Below are 26,201 nucleotides of genomic sequence, written 5' to 3'. Positions count from 1 at the left end.
GCATGATGATGAACTTTCTTAATATTAGACAAAACCTGGTGATACCATGATCGAGTCCCCCTCCTAGAGGAAGAGGGAGGGACTCTCAATTCAAAAAGTTTTCGTTTGTTATACCATTACTCGTCCCTGCTCCTACATGATGTGACCCTACTATCCATATTTGCGACTGAGAGATGTTGATCTTTCCACCGACCCGGACCTTTCGTTTGCTGGTGTTCCTCAGCTACCCTGAGAAGGGAGGCCTCGCCACTGTCTGCCCGAATTCATACCTACCATTTGCGGAGCTGAGCTCCGCAGCACCCTGTTCTGCGGGTAACTCGACGAGGTTGAAGTGGTAGGTACGTCCTTCGTGAAGCGCATTGATCCCAACCGGTTCCTCGGATACAAATTGCTTACTTCGGGGTTCCTCGTATCCTGGAGGTGCTCCGCCGGCCTCCTGCTGTGGTGCTGCCTGGTGCCGTTTCTTCCTTTTCAGGAAGAACACTGCGAGGCAGGTTACGAGGACGAGGCCTGCAATACCGCCAATGGTGGCACCTATGATGGTACCAATGGTCGGCTTAGATGGCTGATCTCTAGCATTCGGTTGTCCAGTAGTTGAGGGGCCCGAAGTCGAGTTATCGGGGGCTTTCATGGTCAGTATTTTGCACATACACAATGTTCACACGATGCTACGCTCACTCACGCTCAGGGAACAAGGCCTTAAGCTCCTCATTTGCCCAAACGACGGAGTCTAGTCCCCCTTGGGCATACCACTGCTTCACCACATCCGGCGACTCGTACGGCTGTGCTTGAGAATCATACCGGTCCGACCAACGCATTTCCGTCATGTCGAAGATTCCCAGCCCGAGTTCCCAGGGGTCTGGGTCTGTCAGCAACTTTGGAAACCCTTGGGACCCGTCTACCCCGCCAATGGAAAGCATTTGGCGGCCTCCTTCGGCCACAACGACGCAGGCGTGGTCCGCCCGAGGGACGGACGAGTCGGCTGCCTTGAAGAAGACGAAACCAGGCAAGCTAAGGACGTAGACGTCGCCATAGACACCGTCTGTCTTGGTGCTGTCTGTCTTTGAGCTGATGCCGCCGTAGAGAAAGCTGAGTAACGTGCCGGCATTAGTTTCCGTTACCGGCTACAATTAAGCGAGATGATGGAAGTGGTTTCCCCTACATATCGTACGTGTAATTGGTACTGGAAGCACCTACGACACAAAAGTTTCCTCGTCCTGTCGGTCTGGAGCCAGTGGTTTGTTGAGTATACCACCTGTCAGCTGAGTAGGTGTCAGTACCTTGTCGAGAGATGCGCCGCTTAGAGAGCCTACTGACTGCTGGGATGATACAGAGTAATCTTGTTGAAATCCATCTCCGCCCAATCCGACAGGAAGACCCGCGACTGAGATCCGCCTAAGAAGAGCAGCATTCCGCCGGACCCGAACGGCACGAATTGCGCGGAACCCCTTACTAATGTCCCGTATTGGCCAAATCCTGTCGAGGACGTGTTTCTTATCTCTCCGGAGGTCATGTTGTATGATATTAGTCCAGGAATGGCGAACGCCTTGTCATTTATTGAGGCATCACTTCGGGTGGTGGCAGCACCGCCAAAGTAATATCCCACGTCCTTGCTCTGGGCAAAAGAACCATCTGTAGTGCGGACGAGACTTTTGAAAGCGACGACGCTCGCGGGGATGACCTGCGACCATGTTCCACCGCCGTTACCGTCCACTTCGAATCGCCACAGCTCGTTTGGCGAGGCTCTGTCGAAGTAGGCCTTCGTGCCACCCCAAACATAGAACCCATTCGAGGATGGGACGCGCCAAAGGGCCTGCTTATTGAGCTTGGGCCCATTCTTCGGAATGGATCTCATCGTGACGCTGGAGTTGGTCCATGAATGCTTGAGACTGATAGAGATTGTCGAGTTAACTGGAGAGTAGTCAACGTCAATGTTTTGTCCTCGTTCAAATTCAAATAAGACTTTAATCATACTTGCCCATGATGGGTGATCGGCGGGCGCCTCATTTTGGCCATGATATAGTTGGGATACCTCGCCGCCGTCTATATACACATAGTCACCTATTACAATGGCTACTCAAGTCAGAGAGAGAAGCTTAAGCTTGAAGAGCTTCGCGGATGGATAAGACATACCTGAATGATAGGCTCGCCTTAGAAAATCAGACGAAGACGGAGCGTCATTGCGTACAACTAGCCTTGAGCTTCCGAAGGGACTCCAGCACCGCACCAAGACCACCAGCCAAGAGACGAGCAAGAACACTGAACGAGACATTTGTAAGGCAGAAGTAGAGAAAGGTCGCATACACCTGGCCTGGCCTCCTTGATGAAGAAAGAGAAAGAAGTGTTGCGATGTCTCAAAGTCCGAACCAGGGACATCAGGAAAACGTTGAGTCTTTCAGGGACTCATCAATGTTTCCTGGAGGCTCCAAGAAGGAACCCCGTCCACTTAGAATATAACAGCTTTACCGCAGCTCCCACGTACATGTCTTCCTTCTTGGGGTCTGACACGCCACCGATATTCATGTGCAACCAGACTGCATAGCCTGCTGCTTTAGCTTGCGGCGAGATTTCTTCGACGATTGACTACTGGCTATATAGATCGGTTCTGAGGCTCGGATGCAGATGTCAGTCTTGGCAGAATCCTTCACCATCGGCACTCCGGCAAGAACGACAAGGAAAAACGAATGTCAGACGAGGAAGCTGCCAATATCCAGTCATTTGGGAGCCTGCCGCGCGCTGGACGAGGCTTTACGTTCGGTTGGGCAACGATCGCCCTTGTAAGCAAGCTTTCGCAATCCTTCTTGTGACGGTTTTGGTATCGTTATCAGTCGCAGAATGAGCAAACAAGATTCGAAACGCAGTATAGCACGGGTGGTTAGGTATTCAAGCTTAAGCTTAACAGTAAGGATAGCTTCTTCGGCACTCTGCGTTTCCTTGGAAATCTGGGGACGCGATCACTTGCAGCACTTTCCGAGGTATGATGGGCAGGGTCCGTCAAGTACTGTGGAGAAGTCTCGCTGACACAGGTTAAGGTTCTCACGCTTCTCATGTCGATTTTGCTTGGCATAGGCACTCTTGTGTAAGGTAGCGGGGCCAGCGTGCTTGCTTGCTTCCAGGCGTAAGCAAGTTTGAGACCAAAAAAGCCGGCCTCGAGATTCCTATTTGTCGGGTAAGCACGAGGCAAGATATCCAACGAAATACAAATCAGAAGACGCCCGTCATCCACCTCTCTTAGGCAGCTTGGTTTGGCCCTTGTCAAAGCGTTCATGTTCATGCCAGATTCAGTGTGTTGATATCTCGTTGTATCTAGATGCGATATCCTGATTGACTGAATGTCACGGACAGTAAGCACCTCGTGCGGCTAAATATTATGGTACGCTTTGCTTTGCCTGAGTCTTCGCATGTGGACCATAACATTGTACTAAGTTATGACTTTGTCGCCCTTCGCGTTCAAGCCTCAAGACCGAAGGCGCATCCACCCTCCCTCAGGTATGCAAAGGTCCACAACTTCAGTCGTATTACAATAATAAAAAGACACTAATGAGGAACACAATGGGGATATGGATTCTCATCCTGCATCTCGAACCTATTTGGGTTCCATCTTGTCGTTCCAGGTTCCGTGGGAGGTACATGTAGACGTGCAGTTCATCGTAGACAGGGTTCGGGTCTCGGTCAAAGACTTTCCAGGGCCGGCAGATCACGGAGACCGATGACTGTAGAATAGTGGGACTCTCGGCGGACAGTTTCGGCGGTAAATGTCTATAACTCTCCGGTCCGTTCTTGTATGTCGGGGATTGTTGGTCAATTGTCTGATGTATTCCCGACTACTAACACCATAGCTTATTAACACTACAGCCCACTATTAGGTGTTCGGTTCTCGATCGTCTGACGAATAGGGTAGGTGACATTGGCATCTAAACCCAATCCTCCTCCCAAAGTTTTGATGACGTCAAAAGTCTGGGGAAATGGCTTTGGAGAGTTTAGGTGATGCGCACCACAGACCCCCTCCCGTGGTCGCCGCCCGGGAGCCACTCCGACTTACCCGCATCTAGCCATCCTATGGGAACACCTCCGATTCTTTACCACTCGCGCTCGCCCTTTCGCGTGTACCTCATTTGTAAGCGGGCCTATGGTCCCGGGGTCTTGCAGAGGTTCGAGCCCCCCTGTCTTTGATACAAATTAAGATTCGGTCACGATCTTCACCGTTCCCACGATGTCATGGCGAGGGTCATCTCTGAGTAAAATGAGATTACCATCCACGATTCCCAAGAGAATCTCAGAACACATCACATCCAGCGGAAACCGTATTTTCTCACACAGCCAAATCAGAGCTATCAACATGGCGACAGCATACAAGATCAATGTTCCGGTAACGAACACGGGACTGTGGAAGTTTGATCAGAAAGATGCTGCCGCGAGCAAGGTGTCTGAGCTACTACAGGAGGATCTCGAGGTACGGACAAATTGTACCTTACATAGAAGTAGGCGGTATGCTAATATTGTACAGAAACATCATGTCTTCTTCAACCAAGAAGGCTTCCACAACCACGTGAGCTCAAATACTCAGATCATCTCACAGCCAGCCTCTAACATCGTTCAAGATCCCTCATCAGGTCCTAGCCCTCTTCGGTACCGGCGCAGGCCCCGACGCCATTCAAGCGGCGTACAAGGAAAACGCAGACTACCAGCGCCCAGCCCAGACCCCACGCGACTCCGTCGCAGATGAGCTACACGACTGGGACCGCGCGAAAAAGTACCTCGGCAAGGAAAAGCACTACCCAGACTTCCTCCTCTTCTTCCAGCGCGAGATCGAGAGGCTCGGGGGCTGGGAGGCGGCGCTCAAAGAGCACCTCTTCAAGGGCGACGAGCGCGCCGACGATATGTTCCAGCGCATGTTTGCGGGCTTTTTGCATCCCATCATCCAGCTCATGTACGGCGTTGAGTGGGAGCAGCCCGCCATTGTCGCCGAGGGGCTGGCGCAGGCCGCGGTGCATAAGAACCAGCTCAAGGACTTTTTCGACGAGACGGAGAAGCGTGCGAAGACGGATGCGAGCGGGTCGATGCCGCTGATTTCGGAACTTGTCGAGGAGATACGCCGGGACCAAAAGCTTGCTCACGCTGCTGAGATGAAGGACGCGAACAAGATCTTTGACGGGATTCTGAAGCGCGCGCCGGAGGAGATGCTGCGGATCGCGAGCAAGGTCAAGGTTCGGCCCGAGGAGCTGGATGAGAGGACGGCTGAGATGTTCCATAATGCCTTTTACGTTGCTGGCGGCGCGGCTCTTCGGCCGGGTAAGGAGCCAAAGTGGGATTTCTTCTTGATGTAAGTGTGATCCTGTTTTTCCTTCTTAGGAGAGGCTGGAGACGAGAGTGTCAGACGCTGACGCTGTAAACAGTCACCACACGAACGCTGCGCCCATCTTCCTCAGCTTCAACTCCATGCCGTGGATCTCGACGGAGAACAAGGTGCGCATGCTGGAGTACAAGATCCGGATGGACCTCGTGCAGTATGCGGCGCGCGGGTGCCCGCCGCTCCGCCTAGAGGATGTCAAGTCGTACAAGCCAAAGGACAAAGATGAGGGCAAGGACTTGGTCTCCAAGCCGACTGGTAAGTTTTTCATCTTTCGTCTCACTTAGAACAGTGGCTGATGGACTCTACAGACCTCCTTCCAAGATTTCACAACTTTGTAGATGACGGCCACACGATCAAGGTGGTCAGAGCACTTGGGATTTGCCAGGACCTTTCAGCGAAGTATGGCGACAAACCCTGGATCAAGATCAAGGATGGGGAGTGGCTCAACCTCACCTACATGTTGTTGGATAGCACTGAACATGACGAGACGAGATGGGTTCGTTCAGCGGGCTTTGAAGAGGCGTGGAAGGTGAGACAAAAAATCATCGTTTGTAATGTAAATTCATGATACTGACGCTGCTTCTAGGACGTCCCTGCTCGCGATTGACTAGCCGACGGTGGCAGGACGATATCAAGGTTGTAAATGAATGAGATGGGACGACATAAGTGTAACAGTAGCAAAATCATGGCAGCTTGACAAAACGGGGGGTATACATTTGTAATAACATCTATGGTTTATTCTAGCCCAATCCACTCATCTCCGTCGGAATCGCTCTGGCCCTCATCCGCATCGCCAATCGCCAAAGTCTTGGCGGGGGCGTCGAACGCGGCCAAGTCTAGCATTTTTACACCGGTCGTCTCCTTTTCGTTGCTGGCCTGACCCAACAGATAGTCCACCATGTACACATTATCGTCCGCGGGCCTCCTGATCTCGTCGCGCATCCTCGAGACGGCCCTGGCCACGATTCTCAGCTCGACGTCCACCTTGCCCCTGTGCTGCGTGAGCCAGGCGCCGTGCTTGTCCACCAGCGCCTTGACCCAGAGCAGGCAGAACTCAATATGCGGCGTCTCCTCCGTCTGGGCCGCGACGAAGCGCAGTAACCTCGGGACGTAGACGATGGGCATATCCTGGACGACCAGAGCAATGTCCGTGTGCGGTATTGAGAGGAAGACGCGCTTGATGAGGCCGGCCTCGTTGAGGCGGAAGGCCATGACCAGGGCTTTGAGGTAGTCCTTTTCGTTCTCCAGGACGGCGAGCGTGGATGCGGGGGTGATTTCCATGTTGAGGTCAAAGGGGTCGAACTGCATGAGGTTGTCGAGGCTGTAGATGAGCAGGCCCTCCGTTGTGGCAGCGCAGAAGGCCGTGCCGGTAGGTGTGAATGCAACGCCCGAGACGCGGACCTCTGGCATCCTCTTCCTCGCAGAAGGGTCGCCGCGCTTGGAGCCCGGCAGGGAGTCGTCTCTCCTGTCCTCGGGGTCCGAGGCCTCGCCCTGATCATCGATCAGACCGCCGGGGCCGGCCTCGGTAAGGAGCTTGCTGTTGAGGAACTCTTGCGTTCCGGACAGAGACAGGTTGACACTGACTGTGTACTTCTTCAAAAGTACCATGGTATGAACAGAGTACAGGCAGATGTACTTGCTGTTGCCACCAGCAAGCAAGCAGCTTCCGTCTGTGCTGTACTGAATGGTGTTGAAGCTCTTTGTGCCCGCCACGTTGGCGGCCGTCCTCCGATCGGTGAGCTTGCGTCCACCGGAAACGTCACGACGGCCGTCCAGTCCAGACACCTGCTCAGCATCCATGATGGACCAGAAAGACAGCTGACCATCCAACGTTGAAATTGCCAGTTGCAAAGAGTCAGGGCGCACAGCGATATCGAGGATATCGGCCTGCAGCTGCAAAGGCTCACTCGTTTGTGTCCTGTTGAAGATGGACCAAATTCTTGCGGTGCGGTCCCAGCTACCACTGACAAGGGAGTTGCCGTTTGGTGTGAAGGCTAGGGCCGACACGGGACCCTCGTGACCGGTGAGCTGGTCCAGAAGCTGTCCCGTCTGAACGGACCAGATATGAATATCAAAAGAGTCTAGAGATCCAGCCGCGACGACCTCGCCGCTAGGGTCAACGGCCATACATGACCATGACAGCCTTGTCGGCGCTGTGAATGTGCGGAAGTTTCTGTATCTGATGAGATCCCAAGCTCTTACGGAGCCGTCAAGACTGGATGTGAATAGTACGTTGCCCTTCTTTGAGAACTCGCAGGCCGTGACACCACTTGTGTGCTCCGTGAAGGTGACGATGCAGAAACCAGATTCGGTATCCCAAACCTTAATCTTGCCGTCATCGGCAATGGTGACGATGCGCTGTCCATCGGGGGAGTAGACCAAGTTGTTCATGGAGTCAAAGTGGCCCTGCTGCTTCAGGATGTACGACTCGGATTGCCATTCCCACACCAGGAGTTGCCCCAACTTTGATGCGCCAAAGGCTAACCACTCTCCGCTCTTGTTGATCGTCACAAAGTCGATCTCGTTTTGAGAAATGTTGAGAGTGTGGATCATGTTGAAGTCGGGCAGCTCGTACAGACCGAAAGTTCCGTTGGAGAAACCGGCGACAAGAAGATTGGACTCGGGGTGAAAGGTTGCGCATCGGACATGCGCACTGTTCTGCATGAAGTAGTGTCTGTCGACAATTCTCCAGCGCATGTCGTCCTCGTCCTCGTCCACCATCTCGTCTTCATCCTGAACCGGCTTTCCAACGTACTTCCAGTCGAACACAGCGCCGTCCTTGCTGACGGTGTAAATGGTTTCCTGGTCCTCCGAGAACCATGCCCCCACCACAGCCTGCTTGTGTCCCGAAAGTACCGTCGGCACGAACCCCTCTTCACGATCCAGACTCCATATTCTTGCGGTCAAATCCTTGGAGGTACTGAGGAAGAATCGCGAGTCGCTGGACCACTCGATGCTGCGCACTTCGTCAAAGTGTTGTGTGTGGGTGTGGTGCTTCACAAACGGCGCGAACTCGAGTTCTCCTTCGGCATTCGCATCTGGTGTGGACGGCACATGCCAGACTTCGATCTTGCGGCCCAGACCAACAACGAAATGGCGTCCGGAAGGCGAGAAGGAGAGGGCGGTGACAGAAGAGCGGAACGAAAATCGGTAAATGGGGATTCGGCGGAGGACGTTGGTCAGAATAGCCTGGCCATCTTCGTCAATGGACAGTAGCAGGTTTCCTCGAGGAGTGAGACCGATTCGCGAGATATTTTTCCGGTGCGCGAAGGGAAGAGTATGTGACTTGTTGCTGATAGGAAATTAGCATGGAAATGTTTGAGTTGCGCCGACTTTTGAGGCAGAACATACTTCACCAGGTCGAAGACAGTAACCCTGTTCCCCACGGGCGAGAACAAATGGGTGCCATCTGGGCTGAAGAGCAGGTTGCCCTGGCAGTACACCGTGCCGAGCAAATTGGAAAACTAGAAATTGAAGCAATGATCAGAATCGCATGCGAATTAGGGGAAAATCCTGCAAAGCGTACCTTAAAATCGGTCTTCATTGTCAATTAGCACCCATTTCCTCACCTTGAAGCTACCGAAATTCTCCAACCCAAAGATTTTCTTATCGATTGAAGGCGCGCTCTGCAACTTTTTGGCGGGGTCGGGGAATCATTCATCCTAATTTCCGCGGTCTAATCCCCTCCGGGCTAGACAAACTGTTGGTGAAAGTGCCAGGGGGAAAGAGGGGAATGATTGGCAGGAAAAGGGGGTCCTAATTAGTCCCCTGCGAAGGGCCCAATGAGTGTGCACCACCCAACCCCAGAAGGCCGAATGGGAAATTTGGAGGTGGCACCTTTTGATTCCCCTGAAGCACAAGCTCAAACCTCCCCAACTCAACCGTCAACACGCCCACACCGCAACCACATCACGAAAACAGTCGCGCGTTCAATTGCGATTCTTGTGGCCAAAGACCCTCTCACAGGCATCCGAAACGAATTTAGATTTGTTTAATCGTCAAATACCGCCCAAAATGGCCCCCGCCGCCGCCGAGAGCGCTTCACCGATTGGTATCGCCAACCTCCCTAACCAGCGACACAAGATTGTCGCCAAGCGAGGTGCTGCCTTCACTATTATGGTATGTCCATTCTCGTGTGACGGAACACATGATAATATGTCATGCCGGGGAATACTGACAAAATCATTAGGTTGCTGGCGAGTCTGGCCTCGGAAAGACCACCTTCATCAACACGCTGTTCTCCACGACCATCAAGAACTATGCCGACCACAAGCGCCGTCACCAGAAGCAGGTTGACAAGACTGTCGAGATCGAGATCACCAAGGCTGAGTTGGAGGAGAAGTTCTTCAAGGGTATGGCTCTTGCTTGCCAATTCCCGTGATGTGGATCATACGATTAACACGGATTACAGTCCGCTTGACCGTTATCGATACCCCCGGCTTCGGCGACTATGTCAACAACCGCGATTCCTGGATGCCCATCATCGAGTTCCTTGACGACCAGCACGAGTCCTACATGCTTCAGGAGCAGCAGCCTCGCCGCCAGGACAAGATCGACCTCCGTGTCCACACCTGCCTGTACTTCATCCGCCCTACTGGCCACACCCTGAAGCCCCTCGACATCGAGGTTATGAAGAGACTCTGCTCGAGAGTGAACCTGATTCCGGTCATCGCCAAGGCTGATACCCTTAGCCCTGCGGACTTGGCCAAGTTCAAGGCTCGCGTAAGTTTGGATTGACTTGTTTGTCGGAAACAAACAGACTGACCGTTGGGTGCTTCAGATTCGCGCTGTCATCGAGGCCCAGAGCATCAAGATCTACCAGCCCCCTGTCGAGGAGGACGACGAGCCCGCTGCTCAGCACGCCCGCAGCTTGATGGCTGCGATGCCCTTCGCTGTCATCGGTTCCGAGAAGGACGTCAAGACCGGCGACGGACGCATCGTCAAGGGTCGCCAGTACTCTTGGGGTGTTGCTGAGGTCGAGAATGAGGACCACTGCGACTTCAAGAAGCTGCGGTCAATTCTCATCCGTACCCACATGCTCGACCTCATCCACACCACCGAGGAGCTTCACTACGAGGCCTACCGCGCCCAGCAAATGGAGACCCGCAAGTTTGGCGAGGCCCGCCCCAGGAAGCTCGACAACCCCAAGTTCAAGGAGGAGGAGGAGGCGCTCCGCAAGCGCTTCACCGAGCAGGTCAAGATCGAGGAGCAGCGTTTCCGCCAGTGGGAGCAGAAGCTCATTGCCGAGCGCGACCGCCTCAACAAGGATCTCGAACAGACCCACGCCCAGATCAAGCAGTTGGAGACCGAACTGGAGCAGATGCAGGGAAGTGCCGTCCGCAGCCACGGTCGCCGTTAAGGGCATTCGAACGTGAGGGTTTCCCCTCGATTTTTGAGCGGTTTGTTCCTGGGCGATTGGTGCTTGCTGGATTCTCGACACTTTTACCTTTTTATTTCTTCTATTCGGGGATCGAGAGCACCAACTCGCTGCAATATCGTCTTTTTGACGCGTCATCATGGATATGCTAGCTTCTAGCCTACCCAAATGGGCTCGACTCATTTGGCTGAATTCGCCTGTATGAGCCTCAAGTCTCCACTATCAGTCGAAAAATGGGAAGAAAAACACGAAACGTGCCCTCTGGGTATGGTATGAGATGGACGTTACATTGGGAGCTCTCTTCTTTCCAAGAACCTGTTACCCCCCTTTTTTCCCCCGTTTAGTTATCCCCCACCTGTTTCTTAGTCACGATGTAATCCAGCTCACCTTTTCATGATACCAAAATTAATGAGAAAGGCGTCTACCTTATAATCCCAATTGTTTCATGCGTGTCTGTAACGATATGCTACCTGTGTAAATGTGTGTCTGTGTGTGTGTGCTCCTGTTCCCAGAAAAAAAAAAAGAAGTCCTATTGTGTGTCGCCAGTATGGTATCGTTACATTTGCGCCGCCTTTGCACCCCATGTCTTTAAGAGATCGTCTCACACACTTATACTGCATCCATCGTGGCCCTGGTCGTCAACTGCTCATTCTTGTTACCCAGCTTGGAAATCTGAAGAAAGGCGTCCACGCCGTACCCCTCGAGACTGTGCAGTTCGAGGCTGCCGGCCCAGTACTCGGCGTAGACCCGGCTCAGGGGTAGGCCCATGCCCAGCCGCAGATCGGGCGGCCGGCTCGTCATGGAGGCGAGGGAGTTGCCATGGGTGTGGGCGTGAGTGTGGCTGTTGGGGGTCTTCATGTCGGCGCGGCCCAGCTCATCCGAGACGTGGAGCTCCTGCATGGTGGCGGCCAATTTGGGCACGCGGCCTAGGTTCTCGAGGCGGCGCTGGCTCTGGGGGCCCTTTGAGAAGGACCAGAGGTAGGGGAGCTCCTCGCGCGGGATGCCGCCTCCTTGGTCCGAAATGCGGATGATTACGTGCTGCTGCGCCTCGCAGATGGTGACTTCGATGGGCGGCGGGGGGTTATTGTCCGCGTCTTTGGCCTTGTTGTTGTTGTTGTCTTTGTTGCTCCGCTGCCTTCGTTCTATGACGGCCTGGACGGAGTTGCGGAGGAGCTCACCGATGATGTACTCGAGGTGGCTGAGGATGTAGGGGAAGCTGGACTCGAGGTGGCCCTCGACCTTGATCTCGGGGACCTGGACGTCGTGGCCGTAGGTGGAGCGGGCGAGGCTCTGGACGGCGCGGGTGCAGCGCTCGATGACATCCTTTGCAATGCACTTTATAAAGACCTCGCCGATGAACTCGGACTCAGAAAGCTTTGCGCCCGGGGAGAACCAGGGGGAGTGGTAGGTTTCTGTGAGGGCGAGGTGCTGCTCCGCGATGACTCTCCTTGATATTCTCTGCATGACGTTCAAGTTAGGCCTACGTGGGTCTGCGCGGGGTGTGTGTACCATGGCTGCAAGAGCACTTACAGATCGCAAGACTGTGTTCATGAATTTGTCGAGGTCCTTGGCATCCATGCTGCCTCTGCTTTCCAAGATGCCCATGGAGAGCTTAGGTATGACGGTGAGGTGCGCCTTGAGCATCCCGCTGATGATTTGGCAGAATTTCTCATTGTCCTCGAGAGTCTTGATCTCCTTGATCTTGCGAAAGGTGTCGAATGCATTATTGTATAATTCGTAGACTTCTTTGATATGGGTGTTCGTGACAACGACATAGGGCAGCTGTTGCATGTCTCGAATGCGATGTGCTATTCTGTTGCGAGTGTCAGTCTGTGACTGTTTTGAAAGTATGAAGGTAGAGAACGCGGGGCACCCTACCGAGTCGGCAGCTCAGTTCGAACATAGTTGGCAGAGCTCAAGAGTCGTGATTCGGTAAGGGAGCGGCCAAAGACCATGAGCTGGCGCAAGCTGATCGGGCGTGCTTCTCTCACGACCCATCTGAGAGACCTTCGTTAGCATGTGACGATAGGAAGTGCCGGGGGGCGGGAATGGACGCACTCGTCTAGGACAGAGACTGGTCTCCAAGTGGAACTGCTCATTGAACGCCATGACGATGAAGTGATGCCATTCTCACGTAGCCTCCCGGGCGCAGGCAGCATTGCCGTCCTGGGGGCTGATGTCAATCCGCATCGTCTACCGGCATGCCGCAATGCGATGGACACCATGCCGTAAATTCCATACGAGTGGGAGGTAAAAATGAAGTAAGAAAAAAACTTTCGTGTACTTGGTCAAGTCGCAAGAACGCGGCCTCGAGCGGAGCAAGAAAGAAAAGAAGCTGCTTAGGTGGAAAGCTCCTCAAAGGGGGTTGGGTATATGAGCGATTTTGAGGTCAAGAGGTATGTTGCAAAGTAGGTTGGGCAGCTGTTGAAGCTGTCTCGAGAGAGGCGTGACCGGTCGACAGATTGGATGACTCTCGCATCGAGAACGGCCGGCGGTTGCTACCTTGCAGGGTCTGGAACTATAACCCCACACTGCGGAATCGGCGCACCATGCTGCGGACTGCCGCAACGGGCAACCCTGGTCTCCTTGTCTCCAGCGCCAGAAACGACGTGACATGATTGGGTCCGTTGACGGGCCGTGGACCCACACCCCTCTCCCTCTGGGGCCCTGGCGTGCGCGAGCTCCAGCTTGATCTACGCAGGTAGAGGTGTGCCCTTCCCGTCTGGCCCTCCCGTCTCTGCCAGGTTGGGAACCCAGTTCCGTCAGATGACAATGTTCGGTCAGCATTTTCAGCCATGGGGGAAAGCTGAGGTGTGTGAAGATACCGAAGACCTCCGTTGAAAAGCATGTGCTGGTAGTATGCGTTCCTGACGAGATTTGGCAAAGAACTTACCTTAACTACCACCTGAGTTTGTAGATTCATTCAAACGGCCCTCTCTTACAAACCATAATAAAGTTTTACCTGGTGGAAACACAGAGTGCTCAAACATATGTTCTAAGACTCCTATGCCTGATTTATGGTCAGACGTTTTGTTCCTTGAAACGAGACTGATCCTGGCGGTGTGAAAGACTATAATGACGGAGACGGTAGAAAATGGTGCTAATACTCAAGGTGGTATTCGATAGTATTTTCCCGGTGAGAGCTGTCTATGGGGCACTGAAAGGAAACCCTGATAGGCTAAAAGTATTCTACACCAGTTGGACGCTGTTGGCAGTTGCGAAAGCACGGGTGACAGGTCCAAGGGGCCCGGGGATATTATCTGCCTCGGGAGTCGTGCTGCACTCGGATGGAGGGGTGAGGTGGCATAAGTGGGGATCTGACTAAGGAGCATATTGGCTTGTTCTCGTCTTCTAGGATCTTACAAGAGGTGTTCAAGGAAGGGCGACGGCATCTCAATGATTCATCGCCTAGCATTTCTTCACCTCGTCTTGACATGTGGAACTAGGTTCTTAGGCAACCCTGGCAAGACAAAAGGACCATATCAGAGAGCACAACGCAGGGCACGGATGTTCGAGCAGAGGGCTGAAAAGAGCACAACGTCCAACATCTATGAACCAAGCAAACTATGGAATAGAGAGCAATGTCTCCGGCAGTCATAGATGGCATGGAAAAGATGAGCCTTGCATGTGCAATGTACCCATGTTGTAGTGATCATATATCCATGACATGGAAACTTTACTGCGGCCAGCCAGTATGAGTACCAGGCTCTTGGGATGCCCACATTTCGGATGAGTCGAGCGACCAGTCAGTGAGGAAGGCAAGCGGCGCGAAAGCTTTCAATGCTTACTTCAGCCGAATCCAGTGCTTCAGACCGTCCGCATAACTGAAGGCGAATCTCATTAGAAGTATGACAGGTTGGCTGGTTGCTTGTAAGAGCTATCCGTGGAGGAACAGCCCGCTCAGAAGTTCGGGACCAGAGGTGTCATGCTCGGAGGAGGAACACTCGTTGTTTGTCAAAAACAGATTTGTTGTTTAGCGTCCTTTCTGTAAGTAGGTACGGCAGAAATTGGCTGTATCCCCATGTGAGACTAGACGTATAGATCAAAGTTTCAGGCGATGAGATGGGGTTGCAAAACTAAGCTACCTTGACACTGCTTGCTTACTGAATATGTCTGTGGAGGATCTGATGAGCCCTAGGCGTTTACGTCAGCCATCCGTTAGTCCAGCTTTTGCTTGACCAAGTTAAACATTTGAAGAAGTGGTGGCTGATATGCAAGGCTGAAATGACCTGAGTCGATCAGATGTTAAAAAGACAAACCCGCCGGCATCACTACAGCAGTATCAGGTCTCAGAAACACAGCTGGGAGGTGAAAGGAAAATGGAATGGGCAAGCTCTGTTGGCAGTCACAGAAACGTCATTGGATGTGTGGGGGCCTTCTACCCCAATCAGAGGGGTGAAGACCATCTGGGTAGGTGTAGCTTGTGCTAGCCAGACAGCGGCTTCATTGAGTGGCTGCATCAGAGCAGCAGGTGAAGTGCCTTACACGCAAGCTCACCTTTGCCCCCAGCTGGCCGGTAGAAAAGGTCCTATGCAGGCCTCAGGTACTTGCCACGGCACGATTTGACCCGGATCTGTTAAGACAACAGCAGCGTCTCAGTCAACAGCCCTAACATAAACTATGTACCCTTTCACTCCTCTGCCTGCTCCTGCTCCTCACAGCCGAGCACTCCATTAATAAGGTAATGCCTGACATTTAATACTTTTGGTCTCACGAGGGCCTTTCTGGGACTCTAATGCTGCACTGCGCCTCACCTTTCTCTCACTATTCCATTCTCTCCACCATGACAACCTAGAAAATTGAGTTGCCTGTCTTGATCGTAGTAGACACTGGTGTAAGGCCATCTCATTGCTCCTGTCTCATTCACTCAAAAAAAAAAAAAAAACGTTTCATAAAGGCGGATTTACTGTGACCCTCTACACCTTCTACCAGAGGTGTCTACACGTTGACTGAGGTGCCTTCACTGCCTCTTGCCCAGTTCCCACCTGCCCACTCTATTAGCGACAGCACCCGCCTGTACGTACCTGCCCTACAGTGCACCTCCATTTGCCTTACCTCACCTCACCTCACCTTGCCGACCGACCTTGCACCTGTCTCTGAGGTAGGTTCCGCACCTGCTTGGACCAGCCCGCCGCCTCCACCTTCCTGGTCTTGTCTTTTGTTCATGCAAGATCTCTTCCTCACCAACATTTTGTCACGACTTGCTTCATCCTCCCAAGGCAACAATTGCTCGTTGTACCCGCCATTTCCTGGGTCAATAACGCAGCCTTCCGTCGACCCTTGTATCGCTTGTCGCCCTGTCGCCTACTTGCCTCTGCGGCACCCACTCCGTCATCGAAGCAGCCCTGGCGCAAATCGCCAGTCTGCTGCTTTTCCCTGACTGGCAACGGCATCGGCTCCTCTCGCACTTCCCGTCATCCCGCGGCACATAGACCATGGTGAGTGCACAAGACAAAGCGACTAATCCCTTGCACAATACCACTTCCTTTCTCGCACCTCTTCTTTGCTGAGCTTCGTCACCACCACAACTTCCCATCCCCTCCATCGCCCCAGGCTTCAGCTTGGACTGCTTGGACTTCGAGCGACGTTCGATACCCCGCCATCGGGCCAGCCAAGCTCTCTGCTGCTGCTGTATCTATTTCTACCCCTACCACGCCGCATCGCTTCCTAGTTACTCTCCTGCTACTGTATCAAATATTATTCCGTTTCTTTGACTGACCTGAGTCTACTACTCCAGAGCTACAACAACGATATCCACTCGCCGAACGAGATGGTGGTGGACACTGACGAGTACGTCGGCGGCACCGACTCAGAGAAGGAGCCTATTGCCATCATCGACCCTGACAACCTCGACAATGGGGCCGAACAGCTGCAGGACCTGCCTCTGGCAAATGACTGTAGGCATAACCAACCTATTTCAGACTGCGCGCCGGCTAACTCAGTGTAGTCGATGCTATGAAGGATGTCATTTTCCCACACCTCCACGAAGAGCCCGAAGTGCTCGAAGATGTAGTCAACACATGGACTGTCGAAGCATGGCGATCAATGTCAAAGAAGGAACATGGTCCTGTATTCCAGGCTGGCGGCTTTCCTTGGTGCGCTACCTCCATCCCCTTGTGGTGCTCTCTCTCAACGCCCTCGCTTACACTCACATCAGGCGCATTCTTCTCTTCCCTCACGGCAACAACGTTGACCAGTGTTCCATTTATCTTGAGCATGGATTTGAGCCGACAAACATTCCCGAGAATTGGAGCTGCTGCGTGCAGTTCGCGCTTGTGTTATGGAACCCGAACGACCCGACTCTTTATACCCACCACACGGCGCACCATAGATTCACAAAGGAGGAGTCAGACTGGGGCTTCACTCGTTTCCTCGAGCTGCGAAAGATGTTCAACGTGCCCTGGGAGGGCGGCAGTCGACCACTTTGCGAGAACGAGACTGCCAACATCACAGCCTATCTCCGCCTTGTCAAAGACGAAACTGGTGTCCTTTGGCACAACTTCAACAACTACGATTCCAAGAAGGAAACAGGCTACGTTGGCCTCCGCAACCAAGGCGCCACTTGTTATCTGAACTCTCTTCTTCAGTCTTTGTACTTTACCAACGCTTTCCGAAAGGTCAACTCACAAAACCCTTTGGACGTTTACTGCGCCATTGCTGACTATCTGTAGGCCATCTACGAAATTCCAACAGACCACGAAGAGAGCATGGGCAACAGCGCATACACTCTGCAGCGTCTCTTTTACCAACTACAGACCTCTGAGCAGGCTGTCGGAACGAACGAGCTGACCAAGTCCTTTGGCTGGGAAACAAGACACATTTTTGAGCAGCAGGATGTTCAGGAGTTGTCGCGAAAGCTAATGGAGCGTATGGAAGAGAAAATGAAGGGTACTCCGGCCGAGCACGTTCTCCCGCAGATGTTCAGTGGTAAGATCAAGACGTACATCTCCTGCGTCAACGTCGACTACGAGTCCAGCCGGGTCGAGGACTTCTGGGACATCCAGCTCAATGTCAGCGGCAACAAGAACCTTTTGGACAGTTTCAAGGACTACGTCCAGGTTGAGAAGATGGACGGCGAGAACCAGTACTACGCTGGCGACGAGTTCAAGCTGCAGGATGCCAACAAGGGTGTCATTTTCCAGAGCTTCCCTAACGTCCTGCACTTGCAGCTGAAGCGATTCGAATACGACATTCAACGAGACACCATGATGAAGATCAACGATCGATACGAATTCCCCGAAACCTTCGACGCAGCGCCGTACCTCTCTGAGGATGCTGACAAATCAGAGTCGTGGACGTATCAGCTTCATGGCGTCCTCGTTCACAGCGGTGACCTGAACGCCGGCCACTACTATGCATTCCTCAAGCCTGAAAAGGATGGATGGTTCTACAAGTACGACGATGATAAGGTCACAAGAGCCACGATGCGTGAGGTGCTTGAGGAGAACTTTGGCGGAGAATACAAAACACATCCCGCCAACCACTTGCGAGCACCTCTCCAGAAGAAGGCCCCGGTCGTACGCCAGAACAGCGCATACATGTTGGTTTACATTCGCCAGTCGCGCCTGGATAACATTCTTTGCCCGGTTTCTAAGGAGGACATCCCTCTCCATCTGCGCTCAAAGTTCGACGAAGAGACTGCTCTCAGAGAGGCGAAGCGTAAGGAGAAGGAGGAGCAGCACCTCTATATCGGCGTCAAGGTCATCACCGAGAAGACCTTCAAGAATCACGGAGGCACCGACTTGACATCGTTCGATGCGGACCAGGCCGACGGCGATGCGGCGCCACGCTCGTATCGCGTACTGAGAGCTTCGACAATGGAGGATCTGGTGGGTACTATCGCGGCAGACCTCGAGCAAGACCCTCGCAAGGTTCGCCTCTGGGTCATGGTTAATCGCCAGAACAAGACAATCCGTCCTGATCAGCCCATTATGGATCTGCGACCTACGGTTGAGGAGGCCTTCCAAAGGGCGGCTGCACACCGAGATCAGTTCTTGAGAGTCTGGGCTGAAGTGGCAGAAGAGACAACACCAGAGGGCGAGGCAGTGTGGCCCACGTATCAAGGCCAGCTTAATGGGGTTGTCGTTAAGAATGACCTCATCCTGATCTTCCTCAAGCACTTTGACGTGGACGCTCAATCTCTCTATGGCATCGGCCACGTCTACATCAGCAAGGAGAAGAAGGTAGAGGAACTGGTCCCAATCATCATGAAAAAGATGGGATGGGGCGAGAAGCTGCCAGGTGACGAGAAGATTTCCCTTTGGGAGGTAAGCTCTTGAATCTTGATGTGCATGCCGAGACCTTATTGACCATTTCCAGGAAATCAAACCGACCATGATCGAAGCCCTGAAGGCCAAGCAATCTCTTAAGGCTGCGGAATTGCAGGATGGCGACATCATTTGCTTCCAAAAGACCACGGAACGCAAGGGCGACAGGAACATCCTTGAAAAGCGTCTGGGTCTGGGCGACAAGCAGGCAGCGGAAGAGCCTGCCAAGAAAGCCGACCGCTTCGACGACGCACGGGAGTACTACGACTTCCTTCACAACAAGAAGACTGTCAAGTTCCACGCGCACCCGACACGTTGCAACGCCGAGAGATTCCCTCCCTTTGAGTTGGTTCTGAATTCCAAGATCAGCTACGACATTCTTGCAGACCGCGTCGGCGAGAAGCTCGAAGTCGACCCTACACACATCCGCTTCTGGACCGTCAACTCAGCCACAGGGAACCCCAAGACGACTGTCAAGCGTGGCGTCAACCAGAGTCTGCAGCTCATCTTGAATCCCTCCGGATACAATCAACTCAGTTCAAGTCAACGAACCGATGCGTTCTACTTTGAGGTATTAGACATGAGCTTGGCTGAGCTGGACACCAAGAAGAGCATCAAGATCACTTGGCTGAGTGAGGGCATCACGAAGGAAGTGAGTTACAGTGGAGCACGCCGTACAGGAATGTCATGCTAACAATGCACAGGAGCAGTTCGATCTCCTCGTGGCCAAAAACGGTCACATTGAGGACCTGATTCAAGTCTTGATCCAGAAGGCCAGCATTCCTGACGAGACCGAAGGAGGTCGTATTCGCGTGTACGAGACCAGCAGCCACAAGTTTTACCGCGAACTCTCGCGCGATTACCCCGTCATTAGTATGAACGATTACACCAACGTTTTCGCCGAACGCGTACCCGAGGAAGAGATCAACGACGAAGAGGCGACCAACTTCATTCAAGTGTTCCATTTCCAGAATGAGCCTAGCAGGGTCCACGGTGTTCCTTTCAAGTTCATGCTCGTCGAGGTATGTGCCGCTCTGCAAACGACTCTTCGCACAATGCTAATGATATGCCAGGGTGAGCAATTCGTGGATACAAAGAAGCGCCTGGAGAAGCGGACTGGTATCAAGGGCAAGAGTTTCGAGAAGATCAAGTTCGCGGTGGTGAAGAGATCTCATTTCTCAAAGCCACAATACCTTAACGATGGTGAGGATTTACTGCAACCATGCCCTTTTTACAATGCTGATCGATGAGCAGATGACGAGTTGTGGAAGATTGCGACGAATGACGATGATTACCTCGGTCTCGACCACGTTGACCGAACACGAACGCTTAGAAACGGCGTTGGCGACCTCTTTTTGCGGTAATGCATGGTGGCTAATCTTCTACAGTCTTGGATGCCGAAGGAACGTGGTATCGAGAAGATTTAGAGTTTTTGTTCGATGCATCCAGGATCGATATCGGTACGCCGTGGTGATACCAGGGATGAGCGTGAGGTTTCGTGGTTCAGGGTCTATAGCAGCAAGAAGGCTCGGTTTGGTTCATGCCTGTCTCCGTCCAAAGACGTTCGGATGGCATGCCAAGCGGATATCATAGCAGACCTCTGATTGACGGGCATGCTCTTCCGATAGAGAATAGGATTCTTGTAGCTCACTTTTCAAGAAAGGTGGAAAACATTGATAAGGCAAAATTTGGCAACGAAGAGTAAACACGATGGTGACATTGACCCCCCGCCTTGGCAGTAATGGACGTATTAGTATCGCAGCCACAGTGAAGCATAGATGCAAATCCGGAGAAGACCCGGCATCTGGCCCCACCCGAAGTCGGCAAGGCCCGCTCGGAGGGAGGGAGGTCGAACAAGAACGGTGGGGTCTGCACGTGCTCCACCGATAAGATAAGAGGTACCTGGCAAGCCCATGAGCAGCGTGAAATAAATTTGCCATCGGCGCATTCAGGGACGAGTGTCTGTCTACCCAGGGGCGGTCTTTGTTGGCAGAAATATTCAAGATCCATCAGCTCCGGCGCATTCATTTCCAACTCAACCTACGCGTCGCGATCGCTTCTATCGGCACAATCCAACCGAGTCGCTCCCTACAAACGACCACAACCACACAACTAATTTCCTTTACCACACAATGGCTTTCCCCGGCGGCGGTGCGATGCCTCCCCAAGAGTCGCAAGGCGGATCCCCAGGCGCGGCGGCGTCTCTGGGCCCCCCGGATCCTGAGATGAAGGCTGTATGTTGAGAAAGGTATCTCTCTTGGAATGACTCTTATGCTAACGATGGACTTGCGCTCAGATGACCAACTTTATGGAGAACTGCTTTACGAAGAGTATCATGTCTGGTGTCATGGGTTTCGGTATGGGAGGATTGTTTGGCATGTTCATGGCATCTGTACGTTTTCCTCCCCCCCTTCTTCTCCCGCACTCTTTTTCTCCTCTCCGAACTAGAAAAGCGCATTAAGACTGACTTCCCCCTTTCTTCTGCTCAGATGTCCTACGACACCCCCTTCCACACAGCAACGACGGCCGGCCAAACGACGGTGACGCCCATCGCGGACCTACCTCTGCGCCAGCAGCTGCGCGTGGGCTTCAAGGACATGGGCACGCGGTCGTACAGCATGGCCAAGAACTTTGGCAAAGTCGGCGCGCTGTTCGCGGGCATCGAGTGCGGTATCGAGGGTCTGCGGGCCAAGAACGATTTGGGCAACGGTGTCGCTGCGGGATGTCTGACGGGCGGGATCTTGGCCAAGAATGCTGGGCCGCAGGCTGCGTTGGGCGGGTGTGTTGCGTTTGCGGCGTTTAGTGCTGCTATTGATGCGTACATGAGGCAGCCGAGCGATGAGTAGGGGGGTTGTTTGTGAGGATGATGAGGGGGGCTATTGCCTCTCCCGTCACTCTGGGGCGGGCGGAGAGGCCATGCATGAGCTTTTGTTCCTGCTCTCCGTCTTGGGGCGACGATAAGTGACTATTTGTACATGTACCAACAAAAAGGCGGACGGGAGAAGTATTTTTTGCATTGCACGGCGTTACGGGAACGGTTCAGTCATATTCTACTGGCCCTTTTTTGTTTGGGGAGGAGCCGGCTTAGAAGAGGGGGGGAAGGGGAAAACGATATAGATGCCAGAAACTCTCTCCACTTTGGATTTTTAAGGGTTGGTGGTAATGTTGTTGTACACCCGCCTACGCCAGCGGGACGACTCTGCTCAGATCTCTGTCGGATAGACTACATGTTGGAAGCAAGAATAGAATTGTAATATATTTGGCCTTGATTCAGCAATTCCGATATCCGAGTTGACGGATTGCACAATAGGTGCATTTTTGCTTCTTTCAATCTAAGCCTATCCTCCCCGTTCTTATCTGGTATTCTAGTAATCCCGAGGCGTCCTACCCGGGAGGGAATCAAGCTCAACACCGTGTACTAGAAAAAGCTCGCTGGCTCTTACTGAAAAGGTCAAATAGTCGTAGAATCGGATCCCATGACGATCCTCGGCCACCTGGGGTTCCTGCCTTGGTGGACCTTGGTTCATGTCATCTCATGTAAGTCTTGTCTTTTTTTTCTTCCCTCTTATCCGGTATCCCTCATCTTTGTTCCCATCTTATTTGCTCTCTTCCTGTTCTTCTTCATCATCACCTCATCAGCACCGTGCCGCACTCACGACGCGGTGTAAAAGTTAAAGGCCCCGAACTCCCAGTACGCCGTCTTGAAGGCGTCCGGGTTGTTGGCCTGGAAATCCGAGCAGCTGCTCCCGCCGCACCCGGAATCAGCATACTTTGCCTCGACGAGCGAGCCGCAGACGTCGATATTGATGATGAGCGACTGGTTCGAAAAGTGGGAGCTCATATCGCACGCCGTGTTGGGAAAATCGGCGAGCGCCTCGCCCCAGGTGCTGGGGTCGGGCGACGACGCGGCCGTGATGTCCGAGGGCACAGAGTCCCTCGCAAACTGCCACACGCGGATCCCCTCGTCGCGCCACTCCATGGCCATGTACCCGCCGCCACCGGCGTTGAAGTCGGATCCGTACGTCGAGGCTTTGCCCTCGACGCCGCAACCCGCGTTGCCGTTTGTCGTGTTCTTGCAGTCCGACTGCAGCGTCGAACCCGTCTGCTTGCGCTTGACGCTCATCTCGCAACCGGACGTCGTGTGCAGCGTCATCTGGTTGCCGTCGGTGCCCTGGTTGATGGCCTCCATGACGTCGATCTCGCCGGCGTCGGGCCAGTTGTTGGGGTCCGAGAACCAGAGCGCCGGCCAGCTGGCGCAGCCGTAAGGTGTGTGCTTCACGTCGAAGATGAAGAGGCCCTTGTCGTACTGCGTCTTGGACTCGACGCGGACGGAGAAGCGGCCCGTCGAGGCGTCGGGCGATGAGGTGTTGCCGGTGGTGTGGTCTACCCTCAGCACGGCGGTGGAGGATGTGGCGTATGTGAGGTTCTTTATTTCACGAAGAAAAGTTGCATACTCAGCCGGAGGTTCCATGTAAGTAGTGGGTGAAGATGTTTAAATACCCTGCTTGCGGCCTCATCGGCACCGACGTAGTGAACCATACCCCCAGTGGGATCGTAGGTATTGAAGTAGTTGAAGCCATCGAAGAAGTTCTCTCCAGAGTCTGTCATTATCAGATCGAGTGTTCATGGTCATTTATTCAGCCGGGGGCTCGTGCGACGGGCGAGGACCCTGAGCACGGTTCCGTACATGTGTCACTCAGCTTGTACGTCAGCTGGGAATAGTCGGGATATCGGTTCTTGTTGTTTTGTGTGACGGTGACGGCAACGACAATGACAATGATGATGACTAGGGCACCGCCGACGCCGGCCCAGATCCGTTTCGTCCATCCCTTGGGATTCCACCACGCAGTCTGTTGTTGCCCGAGGCGCTCGTTTGAAAATCCGTAGTCGCCCATGATGCCGCCGTAGTAGTCAGAGTCGTTCATGGAATCGGGGTACGGAGAGAAGCCTCGGGGCCAGTCTGGGGTCTTTATCTCGTCCCGGAAAAGTGGGTGGACCAGGACCTTTGGTGGCACGACGAGTATCTCCGCAAAAGGTGTCTTGCTACGATTGATATTGGGCGATACGATATATGTGCCTGGCTGCGCCACGAAGACACCTGCAGGAGGATGTTGACCAGGCCATCTCACGGCTGCTCTAGGCTTCGGGGCCGGGGTGGGGGTGGGAAGCAACGGCTCTAGGTCGAGGGCGACGGCTCTAGATTTGCGCTTTGGTCTAGGAAGGACGGGTTTCGGACCCTTCCAGTACTCAAACGGAGTGTAGCCGAGTGATGTGTTTGGTCCCAGATTTGGAACCATCTTTTCTTCAAGCTGATACGCTTCACGTAGTTCCACCCCCGATTTTTCAGAGAGTGACGACTACGCCTATCATACGTAGTATGTACGCGTACGCTGGTGGACCACAAAACCCGGTCCAATGGCGACTAGCGGATGAGAAGGAAAAAAGGGATAGAGACTTGAGAGGCAGCCCGGCTTGCTTTGGTCTGCAGGGGACTTCGGTGGCCGACTCTCTCTTCCGCGCATCAGGGATCTGGAAAGAAATGCGAGCGTCGGGCGTGAAATGTTCGTATTATTGCTGCTGTGCCAGGTTTCGGGCTTACTATGGCGTGGTAAATATGCCAAAAGTAGGTAGATGACTCAAGCGGTGATAAGAGAGGCCTTGCTCTTCTCTTCCCCTTGTTCTGTGGTAATGATAATAGTGGTGTAGGCAAAGCGGCGCAGTCCTCTCAGAGGCTCGAAGTGAAATTATAATAAAATATTAAAAAGGAAGGTATTGGTAACCGCCAAGGGGCGTTGGAGATGCAATGGAGAAGAGATGAGAGAAGAGAGGTCTTACATGAAGCAATCGGAGGTGGGAAACCTGGAGAAATAAGCATCGTGGTTCCTCACGGACAGACAACCTTTTTTCCATCAAAGAGGCCACGACGACGCGGGGGGCGAGATATGATACACGGTGCCCAACAAGCAAGCAATTGCCAACTTTACAATTGAGCTTCAGCTGTGCGTCCGAGGTATGGATGATCCCCTGGAGATCACATAAGTCAAGGGGGTGGGTGTCAAGCACAAGGAAACGTGAGAACGACTGGCACCTCCGCGCGCCGGCGCCAAGCACGGGCTCGGATGTAAACTGGATGACGGTACCGAATATGCTGCCAAGTTGAAGTAGAGGAGGGGGGGACCATCAGAAAGGCGCCTCATGGGGCTTCTGCGAGGAAGCAGGAACATCTGACTGCCGGCCTTGACAGGCCGGGTCTTTGCGAGCGAATATGGGGGGCCCGGGGTGAGTGAGGCTGGGGAGGAGCTGTGGGCCGGCCCTGGAGCCAGACCCAAGGTGCATTGCGAGAAAAGTCAAGTCCTGTCAAAAGTCATGCTGTCTCTGCAAGCTTGCCGGTGCGTCTGGGGTGTCGTGTCTGGGAAGAAGCTTCTTATTCATGCTTTAGAAGCAGATACAGCCCTCGGGGCATGAAAGAAGGGGTATGTGAGTGGAGGGGGGCCATGGACGGTACCAAGTGGGCGCCTACAGCGTTACCATTGCAGGGTTCAAGGGAAAGAAGACAAGAAACATAGATGGGATGGAGAAGCTCTGCTGGCTCATGGCTCTGGGCTTTGAACGCGAGGCAGTGCCAGGGTTCCTCGGCCTGCGTCGTTATGATAGGGACGGACGACTCACGAGTGAGATACTTAGATTGGGCACTACCCAGCGTCAATGTGCGAGGCAGGGCTTGCCCCTCAGCCCGAAAGGAGGACCGGATGCCAGGTTTTGTTGCAGCCTCGAGATGAAGAGCGAGCGAGTGCGAGTGCGTTCCCAACTGTCAGTGACCTGCCTCGGCTCCCAGACAGCATCTCATTATTGTCTTTGCTGCGCGGGCAATGATAACAGACGACGGTGTCAAAGAGGCAAAATGAATCCGAAGTCTTGGCTATTGTTGTCGCCGCCGCACGAGATGGTAGGAATGTAAGAGAGACGGGGTTGAAGTCGATGTCGGATGAGGCAGCCGGCAGGATCGACGCTTCATAGCGCCTCATAGCGGATGCACGTCGACGCTGGCCGATGTGACATGCATTGGACTGGCAGTGACTGGAACTAGGTAGGAAGGACAAGGAAAACCATCCGGAGGAAGTATGGAAGTTGGAAGAGACAAGCTTGGCTTCTAGAGTCAGGGGTGAGCAGGGCACGGCTTAGAGGCCGAACCCCCAAGCACTAA

The 26,201-nt window shown here is 53.4% G+C and overlaps 8 protein-coding genes across 8 annotated transcripts; 4 read left to right on the top strand and 4 right to left on the bottom strand.

The window, feature by feature from the left end:
- Positions 1-223: 223 nt before the first annotated feature.
- CPAR01_08597 (kelch repeat protein) lies at positions 224-1,855 on the bottom strand (the record flags this gene model as incomplete). Its single annotated transcript, XM_060492865.1, has 4 exons — positions 224-624; positions 683-1,089; positions 1,163-1,262; positions 1,318-1,855. 4 exons carry the CDS (start codon positions 1,853-1,855, stop codon positions 224-226), a joined length of 1,446 nt encoding a protein of 481 aa, XP_060349235.1.
- A 2,388-nt stretch (positions 1,856-4,243) lies between these two features.
- On the top strand, positions 4,244-5,960 carry CPAR01_08596 (HypA protein; the record flags this gene model as incomplete). Its single annotated transcript, XM_060492864.1, has 6 exons — positions 4,244-4,453; positions 4,508-4,549; positions 4,602-5,323; positions 5,397-5,608; positions 5,662-5,882; positions 5,940-5,960. 6 exons carry the CDS (start codon positions 4,244-4,246, stop codon positions 5,958-5,960), a joined length of 1,428 nt encoding a protein of 475 aa, XP_060349234.1.
- A 128-nt stretch (positions 5,961-6,088) lies between these two features.
- On the bottom strand, positions 6,089-8,897 carry CPAR01_08595 (periodic tryptophan protein 2; the record flags this gene model as incomplete). The annotated part of the gene is made up of 3 exons (XM_060492863.1): positions 6,089-8,645; positions 8,705-8,817; positions 8,880-8,897. 3 exons carry the CDS (start codon positions 8,895-8,897, stop codon positions 6,089-6,091), a joined length of 2,688 nt encoding a protein of 895 aa, XP_060349233.1.
- Positions 8,898-9,367: 470 nt separating this feature from the next.
- On the top strand, positions 9,368-10,712 carry CPAR01_08594 (septin; the record flags this gene model as incomplete). The annotated part of the gene is made up of 4 exons (XM_060492862.1): positions 9,368-9,472; positions 9,543-9,705; positions 9,765-10,075; positions 10,134-10,712. 4 exons carry the CDS (start codon positions 9,368-9,370, stop codon positions 10,710-10,712), a joined length of 1,158 nt encoding a protein of 385 aa, XP_060349232.1.
- Positions 10,713-11,339: 627 nt separating this feature from the next.
- Positions 11,340-12,889, bottom strand: CPAR01_08593 (uncharacterized protein; the record flags this gene model as incomplete). Its single annotated transcript, XM_060492861.1, has 4 exons — positions 11,340-12,188; positions 12,261-12,543; positions 12,609-12,728; positions 12,789-12,889. The coding sequence occupies 4 exons, from the start codon at positions 12,887-12,889 to the stop codon at positions 11,340-11,342; spliced, it is 1,353 nt and encodes a 450-aa protein (XP_060349231.1).
- Positions 12,890-16,500: 3,611 nt separating this feature from the next.
- CPAR01_08592 (ubiquitin carboxyl-terminal hydrolase) lies at positions 16,501-20,361 on the top strand (the record flags this gene model as incomplete). The annotated part of the gene is made up of 8 exons (XM_060492860.1): positions 16,501-16,627; positions 16,678-16,825; positions 16,888-17,347; positions 17,402-18,997; positions 19,050-19,649; positions 19,702-20,019; positions 20,071-20,200; positions 20,252-20,361. The coding sequence occupies 8 exons, from the start codon at positions 16,501-16,503 to the stop codon at positions 20,359-20,361; spliced, it is 3,489 nt and encodes a 1,162-aa protein (XP_060349230.1).
- Positions 20,362-21,129: 768 nt separating this feature from the next.
- CPAR01_08591 (Tim17/Tim22/Tim23 family protein) lies at positions 21,130-21,843 on the top strand (the record flags this gene model as incomplete). The annotated part of the gene is made up of 3 exons (XM_060492859.1): positions 21,130-21,231; positions 21,294-21,389; positions 21,451-21,843. 3 exons carry the CDS (start codon positions 21,130-21,132, stop codon positions 21,841-21,843), a joined length of 591 nt encoding a protein of 196 aa, XP_060349229.1.
- Positions 21,844-22,649: 806 nt separating this feature from the next.
- CPAR01_08590 (endo-beta-glucanase) lies at positions 22,650-24,294 on the bottom strand (the record flags this gene model as incomplete). Its single annotated transcript, XM_060492858.1, has 3 exons — positions 22,650-23,423; positions 23,498-23,598; positions 23,685-24,294. 3 exons carry the CDS (start codon positions 24,292-24,294, stop codon positions 22,650-22,652), a joined length of 1,485 nt encoding a protein of 494 aa, XP_060349228.1.
- Between the last annotated feature and the right edge of the window lie 1,907 nt (positions 24,295-26,201).

Source organism: Colletotrichum paranaense, assembly GCF_030867605.1.
Source record: "Colletotrichum paranaense strain IMI 384185 chromosome Unknown Scaffold_6.1, whole genome shotgun sequence".
In the NCBI taxonomy this organism is placed as follows: Eukaryota; Fungi; Ascomycota; class Sordariomycetes; order Glomerellales; family Glomerellaceae; genus Colletotrichum; species Colletotrichum paranaense.
Note: the sequence above shows the minus strand (reverse complement) of the source record. Positions and strands in the feature narration are given on the sequence as shown.